The sequence below is a fragment of the Anoplopoma fimbria genome, chromosome 16 (genome assembly GCF_027596085.1).
Source record: "Anoplopoma fimbria isolate UVic2021 breed Golden Eagle Sablefish chromosome 16, Afim_UVic_2022, whole genome shotgun sequence".
NCBI classification, from domain to species: Eukaryota; Metazoa; Chordata; class Actinopteri; order Perciformes; family Anoplopomatidae; genus Anoplopoma; species Anoplopoma fimbria.
This window is the reverse complement of record NC_072464.1, coordinates 12,316,197-12,327,355: the sequence shown is the minus strand read 5'-3', so window position 1 is coordinate 12,327,355 and position 11,159 is coordinate 12,316,197. Positions and strand designations below refer to the sequence as shown.

The following is an 11,159-nucleotide window of genomic DNA, read 5'->3' as shown; positions in this document are numbered from 1 at the left end:
ATCAGTCAGCTGACCTGTTTCGTCATCCTCAGCACGACGCACGGTCGTTCGGTGACTTATGTTATCAAATTGCGCAATGGAAAACCACCACATCCAAAGGAGTATCTGCTTCTCACTGATACCAAAAATGTTATGAAAAAATATATATATGTTGAACACCTCAAATGTATAGAAACCAGAGCATTGCATATGCATGTTTTTCCTATTATTAGACACCGCAGCATAATCATAAGAATTGTCTAATAGACGTCCCTTTGTGGATTAGATTACCAATCTCTCTAGCAGTGCAAAGTAACATGTCATAAATTATAATCTGCGATGTCATGGATATACACACAGTTACATCTAATTTGCTTCCTGTCATACTGCTGGAATTGACAGCAGAAAAAGGGTTGTCACCTTGAAAAGTGACCTTACAGACATTTTCACCAGTTTCTGCCCAAACAGTATTCAAATGCATCCGATCTCCCCTGTTGTTACTCAGTATACAAAGCTTTAAAATGAGAACGTCCAATCAGGACAAAGTCGATTCTGTCAATGATGAGTTGTGGTATCTGAGGAAAAGCTTAAACTTCAACAACTTGGAAAAGCAAGCCATGAAATCTGATACCCAAACATTTTTGAGACAGACTCAGGCAGATGAGAATAGTTTATGGTTCCCCTTGCCCATAGACTGCCTCTCGAGTTTCACTTCAGTACTATACTCTCCATCTCTCAAGTTACTTTTGTACATAAATATTCCCTGCTGTGTGTGAAAGGCCCAGGAGTGCAGTGCACACGTTTCCAGATACATGGCTCTGCCCCTGGAGGACCACACACTAATGAGCACCAAACCACCACACACTTATCATTGCTCTCTTTTCCCATTTAAGAATTCAATGTAACTAAACATGATCCATTAATTCTGGTCTCCCCTCTTCTCTACATTCAATATTACGGCCAAAAATCATGCTCCCATTGATACCGAGGTCACCTTGTATCACCTCTTACATCACCAGGGTGCTTTTCTTTCTGTTTCTAAAGGCCAGTTGACCTATAGGTTGACACATAATCTCATAACACTAAAATATATTTCCATCCATTCTCTGTTTTCTACATTTGAATTACATAAAAGTTACATACATTCCTGTATTAATAAGAAGTAGTCATTTGTTTTGAAAACTAATTTGTAAAGAATAGTAACAGTCAACTCGAATGTTATATTAGTGGAGTAACTGTTGGAGTATAACATGCTGAAACATAATGGAGATGATAATTAAAAATAAAAGATTACCCAAGGAAAGTGCTAGTACAGTACCTCCAAATCATACTTACAGCAGGCACAACAGCAGCACTTGTGTAATTTTACTTAAATATAACCTGATTTTATTTTGTAAACATTGAACTCTCAACTTGTCTGAGCTGGAAGTAAAACATCCTTTGCTTTAGTAAAGCAGCAATATTACAATGTGAAAGTACTTGGGTAGGAGTAAAAGTTCTACATTCACAATAATGCTATACTGTAAGTAAAACTACAGTAGTATTGGCAGCAAAAATATCAAAACTAAGTTTAACTTTGCTTTCCAGCGTGTTGCTATTGGAATAGTACTATTGATACAGAATGTATTTTGTATGTTTGAACCTGGTCAACATGGAGCTCATTTTAATAGATGTATTATTGGTTAGTTAAACGATAACAATGCATTATATTTTATAAAATGTAATTGTTTTAAATGTTAAATTCTAAACTGCAAAGGAAGTGGAGTAGAGAGAGTAAAGTAAGGTATTGTAAATTCTCAAGGGCAGTGTTGTGCAAAGATACTGCTTGTTTGTAAATCTGCTGCTTGAGAGCCGTTGCCAGGCAACTATGCGACCCCGATAACACACATGTAAAACATAAAAAAAGGGTAAAAGCTGCTAAAATATTCAGAACTGGGTGATTTAAAAAAAAATAAAAAAAAATTAAATGCAATATACGAAACATTGACAAAATATTTGTTTTAAATTATTAATATGAAAAAAATAGTATGACCGCAGTGACACCCAATTGGAGCTCAGGGTGACGTACGTTTGTGACGTCACTGCTGTGTGGAGTGCTGGGTTCATCAGTGGATGTGGGTATATCTTGATTTGAGAAGCATGCATGGCGATAAAGGGGGAGGGGGGATATCTGGGTACTCCGAGTCCGAAGTTTTGCGTGAATCCACCGCCGTGTTTTGCGACCAGCCCCCGTCCGCCACCCCTCTGATCCGTTCCTGCGATTTCTTCCCGCTCAAAGCTGATCTTGCTGCAGGGAGGAGCGAGCGGAGTGCAGTCTGAGCCGAGCGGAGCATCACGGCCCCTGCATTCAAGGAAACGGGCAAACACAGCACTTTTGTCGACTTTCCGCTATGTGCTAGTCCAGCACAGCACGCATAAGAAGACATATACGACGTGGACCCCCCCTTATGGAAGCTGCTTGTGTTTGAGAAGCTGGGGATCTCTGCACAGTGAAGGGAGACCCCCCTCCTCCTCCTCCTCCTCCTCCTCCTCCTCCTCCTCCTCTTCCTCCTCCAATTGTGTCCTGCGCCAAGAACTGTAAAGACATGGTCATCACTCTGCATCCGTGGTAAGGCAATACGCTTTTTATTTTTATTTTAATCTCTCTCTTCTCTCTCTAATGAATAAACTGCATGTCATAACAATGCTCTGTCGGATGTAAATGCACGGCAGGCCCGTGTGTGTCGCTGCTCCATGCAGACCCTCAGCATCCCTTTTGTATTTGCATCCCGAGTGAATCACCGAGGACCAGTCAGACATCACCGAGCTGCTGCTGACTGTGGAGCTGCTAGTCTGACACTGGGATGAGATGACCCCTCCAAACCAGCATATCACAACATAACAGTGGGGTGGGGGGGTATAACAATGCATGACCCCTATAACATGGATGCTGTGATGGAGTGGTGTTAACATAACAAGCCAGGCAGCCAACTCTGTAAAGGACTTTGATGAGGTAGACGTAATGCGTCACTGACATATTCACCTTTTTTCAACCGAGCTTCATGGTTTCTCCCAGCGTGGCCTTATCAGACTACTCTCTCCTCATATATCTGAGTAGTATTGATGCACATGATCTCCCCCCACCCCCACCCCACTCATAATCCTCTATTTCCCACTCATTATTTCCTCAGGGTTGAGATGCCAACTAATTGAAAGTTGGCCAACTTCCGCCACTTACAGGATTGCTCCACAATATCCACTCTGTCTCCTTTTTCAACTGAAGGTCAGCCAGTGACTTTGCAGTTTGTTTTAAAATAGCCCTGAACCACATCAATTAAATAACAGCAGAGGGGACTGGGAGGCTGGATGTATTTGTGGTTCGCCCAGTGGGCATGCCTTCTTGGTTTTGTTCAGCTTTGATCAGCAGTGGTGATTGATTTTCTGATATAAATGTCGGCCCTCCTGTTGAAGGTGTCCCTGTGCCATTTAAATTAAAAAAAACAATGCAGAGCTTTTTTTGGGCCTTACTGTTTGATAGAGGGAGGGGGGGATGAAGCAGCTCAAAATACTGGGCAGATTGTCTCTTTTTTTTTTTTTTGCCACATGTCATTAATATTGACAGTAAGGAGTAAATCAGATAATTGCTCCTTCTTACTCATTTAATTAGCTGGCACATTCAGGCACATTCAATATGTGTCTTAGAGGCAAGGCATATGAATCATGTATAGCTGCTCCTTTTGTTTGCTCAATGATTGGTTCTTGATAATTGTTCATTCTCTGTTATTTTTGGTTATTTTATTTTATTATTGTATTTTTATGGAAGTGTAATGCTTGGCTACATTCAAAAAATGATAGATACCAGTGGAAACATGATTTTTAGTTTCTTTTTGTCATACCTTAGTATGAGTATAAACATGTCTTCGTCAAAACCCATTTGAACACAAACAATGCTGCAGTGTCTCTTGACACAAAAACTGTAGAATGACTTTGTCTAAATAAGATACAATATAAAGTTACCAAATCTTGGCTTACACCAGGCAACAACTGACAGGATCTGAACAGGAATTCAGTGCCAACTTTCAATTCTCAACAGTTCCCAATATGGGCACAAGTCAGCCAGTGCTTCAGAAGTATTGCAGTGTGATACCCAGCTCTACCTAGATGATGTAATGTGTGCAGCGCAGGATAAACTGGCTCTGTCCAGTTAGTGTTGTTATAAAAAAAGACAGGCTTACTTTAAAGAGATGTGCTGCTGACTGCTTTCCAGATGTCACACAAGATCTACACCCCTTTAGCCTGCTACTGCACACAACCAGGTAAACGGTCAAAACACGGCTGTGCTAATCATTATGCATCAGCAGTTGTACATTCAGACAATAGTTGTCCCCAAAGATAATGTAATATAATCTTAGAACACAGGGCTGCTATTGTTGGCTACTTTAATTATGCAACAGAGAGGGGTGGGGGAGATCAGTAAACTTGGTTCAGTGTAGAGTGCTGGTCGATAATGTGATGTTTTGGGTGGCTTGGTTGTGGTGACAACACAAACATGAATGTCTTTTCACCCCTATCAAGGCACAGCTACCATCATGCCTCATTGCATTACGTGTTTGTGATGAGTGATGCCATTAACATTCGTGTGGCTTTACGTTTAAAGTGCACTAACAGCAGCAATGCAGTAGAAAGTGGTCACTCTTTGTTTTCTTGTTATTCATCTTCATTGGTTTGTTTGGCTGTGGGTCTTGCACTTCTACTTGACATATAGATGGTCTAAATCTAGAGTTTATTTTCTTCATCCCTCTCAGTCTTCACAGAGCAGGACACACAGATAGTGGGATCGCTGCAGTTCTTTAAACCTCTCTCTAAACAGCTCTGTGTTCCTCTCCTTTGCTTGATCCACATCAGGATGGATGATAGTTATAGTTACTGCTTTTTTGGACTTATTTGACCTCTTTCTCGCCACCACCCCCTAAGGTTACATCACATGTTCAGCTCAAAAAAAGCCCTGGAGCCTGTAGGAATTTAGCATGTTGTTCAAAGACATTTCAGCAGAGCAGATTGTTGGTATTGTAGGTGTCCAAACCCAAAGCTGACGGTTGTTTCTATTCCACCCTGCTCAAAGGCTTAAAGGTCCTCACAACTTTACTCTGTAAAAGTAAAAGGGACTTATGAACGTTGAATCATTCACCAGTATTTTTCATCTGGTCACAGGTCTTGTTAATGTGTTTACAGCCACATTTTTGGACCATAGAAAGTGCTCAGCAATCCTACATTAAAATAACTAGATTTCTCAAAAGTTAACCTCAACATCCTGTAGGTCTTTGATTTTGTGCCTAAACGACAAAATATAATGATCTAACAGTTGTCATTTTTTGGTTTATCTAAGATTTGTGCAAAATTGCTACAAAGCTTTTCATTTGCTCAGTTGAAGCTCTGAAAGAGGGAGACTTGTAGGGCTAGGTGATATGGAGAAAATCAAATATCGTGATCCTTTTGACCAAACACCTCAGCATAGATATAGCAACGATAAAGGGTTGAATATTAATACTTAACAACTAATAACTAAATATTTACACAATGAGCCTAGTCTCGTGTTCACAAACCGTTATCAGAGTCAACTTGTTCTTATAAAGTGAACCTTATACATGTGGCTAAATCTTTAAATGTATACATGCTAATGAGTTGTTTGCACTGGTCGGAGGTAAGATTATTTTCTCCCCCCAAAACATCTCTCTGACAGTTTTCATCATCTCTTTTACTTTGGGGAAGCCCTTTCCCCAAATAATCTTGCTCTTCTGGAGCATGAAGTGAGAAAGATGGAACTTATGTTGTGCGTGTTCAGTGTTGAGGGTGCTTTTTGGGTGAACAACAGAAACGGGAAAAGGAAGTGAAAGTGTTTTCCTGCTTATGAAGACATTTCATGCACATCAAGCCACACCACTACGACAATAGGCTTAAGATAGGCGCCCTTATATCTATATATAATACGATATGCCTGCTCGCTTAGCGGTTCACAGGAACAGCAAAGGGTTAGCCCAAGATTTAACCCTGTCGCCAAAATAATACGTTGAAGGTTTTTTAATGGAGTAAAGAATTGCTTTCTGAAAATAATATTTCAAACAATCTAAATAAAAAATATCTTTAAAGTAATTTAAAGTCTGTTGTGCATTCATGGCTGGAGCACACTGAGTGGTTGGTGAGAGAGTTTGGTGACATTTTACTCCAACAAGAGGCATTGAAAGAATGTCAACAGAAGTGCCCTTTCCCCAGACTGTTGCATGCTAGTGACATTGTTGCTTTATGTAAATAGGTGCTCCCATTTGTCCTGTAGTGACTTGAAACATCCCAACCGCATTAGATTATCTGAAACACAGATTCAGTTTGAGCATAATGTACATCAATACAAAATATTTGATGCTTGCATGACTCCACATGATATTGGAAAATAATGTTTTATTTTAACTTAAATCAATTGAAAGAATTTAACCATTGTATATCAACAGTCTATTTTCTGTACAGGAATTTGAGTGCTCAGATCTCCGTTACATATTGTATGGTTTTTGCATAAAGCAAAATACGGGAGTTTTTCTACATGAGCTCCTTTTCTGTCTTTATCATGCCAATTTGTTTTGCAGCAGCGACACATTAAAACAGACTCATCCATCCCTTTAAAAATTACAAAAACATAAATTAGAAAAGGTGTAATTTAATAGCTGAACATACAGAAAGTGAAAGCAATATGTAAAGAATAACCCAACCCTCCCAACAAGAATGATTGGTCATTGAGTTGTTTGTCAAACCGAGGATTACATGCTAATTTGATATAGCGCACGGTTCAGTAGTGTTTTGGTTTGATGTTCTTGAGTCCTTGATCAGGTTCTTAAGAGGTGTCGTTGTAGTGTCCACATGGCAGGGCCTGCGGTCCTCCTGCTTAAAGGACCATAATCATTGTGACTGGATTTAGAAGATTAAGCTCATGACTCATCAAGGTCTGATCGGACGTTCCCCAACATGTAATCTGGTCTTTTATGGAGTAACACTACATGTTGGTGTCCTCAAACTAAGACTCCTGCATTTATATTTCCTTGTGTATCAACTGTTAACTATGACTGGTACATCTATTGGCAAAACTGTTTATCACTACAAAACCTCTGCATTGTTCACGTCAGTGAGCCATAACACAAGGAGTTGTAGGCAAACAATAAGGGACCAATTAGGTCAGTAAATTAGAGCGATTTTGATAATAGACAAACTGTTTAAGTCATTTTTCATGCAAAATTATAATTGGGTTTTAGACAGTTTTGGCAAATCAACACACTTGGTGAAGTCACCTTTTGGGCTCTAAGATTATATTCTGGCCTTTTCTTTATGTTTACCAGCGTTTTTTAGAGGAAATTATTAATTGATTCATCGAAAAAGTAAACGGCAGATCAATCGATAACAAAAATCATTCTTAGTTGCAGCTCTACACTCAACAGTGGAAGTGTTTTAATTCTGTTTTAATGCATGTACAGTGTTACAACATGTAATGTGTGTTGACAGTGGTGAAGCTATAACACTGTTGCTTCACATGCTGCTTTGTTTTTAATTTCACCTAAAGGACTCCAAATTCAAGCTTTCAAACCAATTTGAACAATGTATTAAAATAGCAGTAAAGTGTGCACTTAAAGTACTTCTCCCCTCTGCTTCCTTATTAGGTCAAGGAGAGGGGATCTATTAAATAGGCTAAGTGGAATACTCTATCTGTATGGACTTAGAGCCATGTCTTACAGTAGCTTAGATCCTAGTTGGTTTAAGACAGGGCAGGGATGATGACGTTTCTTAAGGATCTGAATAATAGATCATAGTGTGTGAGTATAGTGCACGGTTGCATGTGAGAGTGGATACTGCCCGAGTATGCAGAGCTGTGCAGTGGACTCGGGGAGTTTCCCTAACACATGGGAAAGCCTAACAGACAAATGTTGCAGTTAACACCACAGGATGCTCCAGAGTTGTATTCAATGCCGGTGTGAACACAAACATATTTGTCACTGCCTTTTGACAATCCTGCACAGCCTCACAGATTTGTTTTATCAGTCCTTAAGAATATGTCTTTGGCTTCATCTAGTTAACATAATAATGATAATGTTATAATAAAAAATAATTATATAATATATGTCATATAGATTTATGTCATGATATGAGACATAGCCAGGGCTACAATGAACAATTATTATCTTAATGGTAATCAATGTAAAATGTCCATCATAATTCCCTCAGACCTAATGTAATGTTATTCAATTTCATTATATTGTCTGACAAATAGTCCAAAACCCAAATCAATGTAATCAATTATTTGAACAGTATATTGAATCACTTTTTGTTGTTCCAACTATTTGATAGTTATAATACTATTTGTAGTATAGAGTAGTTACACACAGGCTGACAATTTAGCTTGTCCTGCCATCAAGTGCAGCACTTTAACCACACCAATGCAACAATGCTTTTCTCAATACATGATTTATTGTTGAGCTGCTGTTGAAAATAAACACAATGAATCTTACTTTTTGTTTATCATATCCAAAGAACTTATATCTGTTTTTAACATGTTCTTGTGTATAAACACAACATCCTCTGAATGTTATCCCCAAATGTCACATTATCAACATTGAGGTTTTTTATGAAATATTGTGCTAATTGTCCTCGTAAAGGTCCAATAACATCCTTGGTGTCTCACCATGTGTCCCAGTTTTAAATAAAAACTAAATTAAAGAGGGTTTGTTTATCTGTTTGTTTTCCACTAGCTTGCAATCGATGTATGTTTTGTCAGTGCTGAGACCTCCTGAGAGCTTAAACAATTACACAGCACCGCTGCAGGCAGCATTGTGGTTCTCAGCATGGAACAACAAAGTGCCATGACTAATGACGAAAACTAGCACTCCCCCTTGCTATCTTTAGCTATACATAAGGTTAACCAGAATTTGTAACTACTGTAACTAATACACAAAATATACTACATATATAATGACTAAGGTTAAAACATTTTATCCACTGGGCGTTGTTATTCTGGGAGCCTTGAGCAACGGGAGCAACGATTATTATCATTATCAATTTATCTGGAGATTATTTTCTTTAGTCTTATTTTGGTCTGTAAAACAACAGAACATTGTGAAAAATACCACTGAAAAAAATTCTAGAGCCCAAGGTAACATCTCAGGTGTCTGAGTTTTCCAAGCAATAATAAAATAAAAAAAATATTCAATTTAATATAATTTAAGGCAAAGACAATATGCCAATTCTGCTTTTTTAGAAGCTGGAATGACATACCTTTGGTATTTTTGTATCCAAAATAAAAGACTTAAAGCTAGGGTAGGTGGTTATTTTTGCTGTCATTGGGCAAAAATTGAATGAGCACTAGTCCTGCATTTCAAACTTCATCTTGATAGTGAATGTTATTCTCTTTGCAAACTTGTTGGCCAGTAAAACCATTTGAGATGACATACTGGGATTCAAGGCTCTAGCGAGGTACAAAATCGGTGTAGCATTTCAGAGATGGAGAGAAAATGTTGCAAATACTTAAACCTTCTACTTACCTAGACCTCATGGATGCGTCACATGCTGAAAATGTTATTATAGAATTTTTGCCCAATGACGCCAGAAATAAATTGCCTAGATGGTTGCAGCTCTATGAAGATGCACTGTTTGATGTTTAACTGAGATAATTGGTCGGTGCAGAGTTAGAACCTCAAGTCAATGTTAGAGCTGAAAAGATCGGCCCATTACTCGATTTGTCGATCGAAAATGATAAAATATCTCAGGTATTAGCTTCTCAAATGGGAGGATTTCCTTCACCAATCTCACAGCAACCAAAATGAAAGGCTTTCCCAGTAATGCACATATAATGAGGAGAATCTTAAAAACCCATGCTTCAAAGAATAGCTCACAGCATCTCGACTGAGCATCCATGAGTTGGATTAACATATTGAAATTCGTGGAGGATAATACTGAAAGCTTAGGCCCAGACACTCATTTCTTCAAGGAGTAAACTAGACTAGGAGTCGTTTGATGAATGACAGTGTGGGGAGAGAATGAGGAAGGTAAAGTAGATATGGTAATGCAACTTCCTGACCTTTTGTTTTTCAGATGAACAGACAGCAGTGAGTGTGAGAAACTGTCAGAGGATGCTCCTGATCTGCGGGGCTCAGTGTTGAGGGAGGTACACAGAGCCAACTGGTGCCCACCATGTCTCACCTACAACACTACCAGCGAGGCCTCCACGGCCGCACCATGAGCTCTGAGGACAGGAGCTCTCCGCCGGTAAACAAGACCTCCACGCCAGTTCACAAGAGCGTCTCCTCCTCTTCCTCTTCCCAGCGCGAGAGTCGGCAGGTAATTGGAATCTATGTTTAGTGTCTAGAAATAGAAGCACTCTGAATGAATGTAACTTGAGCAGTGGTAATATAGGGAGGAGTGAATATTATTTTTGGTTGCTGCAGTCTTCTTTCAGTGCTGTCCTCTTGTGAGACTCATGAGAGTTTAGGCAATTAGAAGGGAACTGCCAGGAAATAGTAAAGCGTGAATTTATTAATTCATTGGTTTAAGTGTGCAGGGCAAAAATAGTCAAAACCATTATGTGATGACTTAGTCATTTAAAAAAAATTAGCTGCTACAATTTTTCTTTGCAGATATTTTATGTGTGCGGTTAATGTATTCTTTGGTTGTCCTTGACTTACTTTGTCGACTAAAGCTGGACAGACACTTTATGTTTTTAATAATCCTGCGCCTTTCTGCGCTGCCAAAACGTACTGTATCACCTCAGACTGTACAGATCAATTCAGCAGTCACAACTTGGTTGCTCACACACAACATAAACACGGTTTTGTCTATTGACTATTCCAAACAAAATGAATTCTTACTCAAAATAATGGACAGAAACAGAAATGCAGCATTACTTAATGCAATTATACTGTTGAATCGAAGCATGAAGAAAATGGACAATACCAACAGATGGCTGAGAAGATGCAGTAAATGTCTTAGTCTGTAGTGAAGTTTAGTTTTATTTCCATCACAACACAGCCTCAGTCAAGGCTACAGTAGCCGCAGCAATAGTACTCCAAAATAGCTTGACAGGGATCCATCCTGTCGTCCAACAGCCAGATTATTGATCGTTTTGGCAATTAATCACAGGTTGTGACACCCCTCAAACTGAACACCAAACAACA

At 39.0% G+C, this 11,159-nt stretch overlaps 1 protein-coding gene across 1 annotated transcript in view; it reads left to right on the top strand.

Annotated features, from left to right (window-relative positions):
- Window positions 1-2,306: 2,306 nt before the first annotated feature.
- The window catches only part of osbpl6 (oxysterol binding protein-like 6), a 35,306-nt gene continuing 26,453 nt past the window's right edge, over window positions 2,307-11,159 (top strand). The window contains exons 1-2 of the mRNA XM_054614727.1: window positions 2,307-2,587; window positions 10,081-10,326. Coding sequence (XP_054470702.1) covers window positions 10,180-10,326 — 147 coding nt within the window. The 5' untranslated portion in view covers window positions 2,307-2,587; window positions 10,081-10,179. The remainder of the gene's footprint in view (window positions 2,588-10,080; window positions 10,327-11,159) is intronic.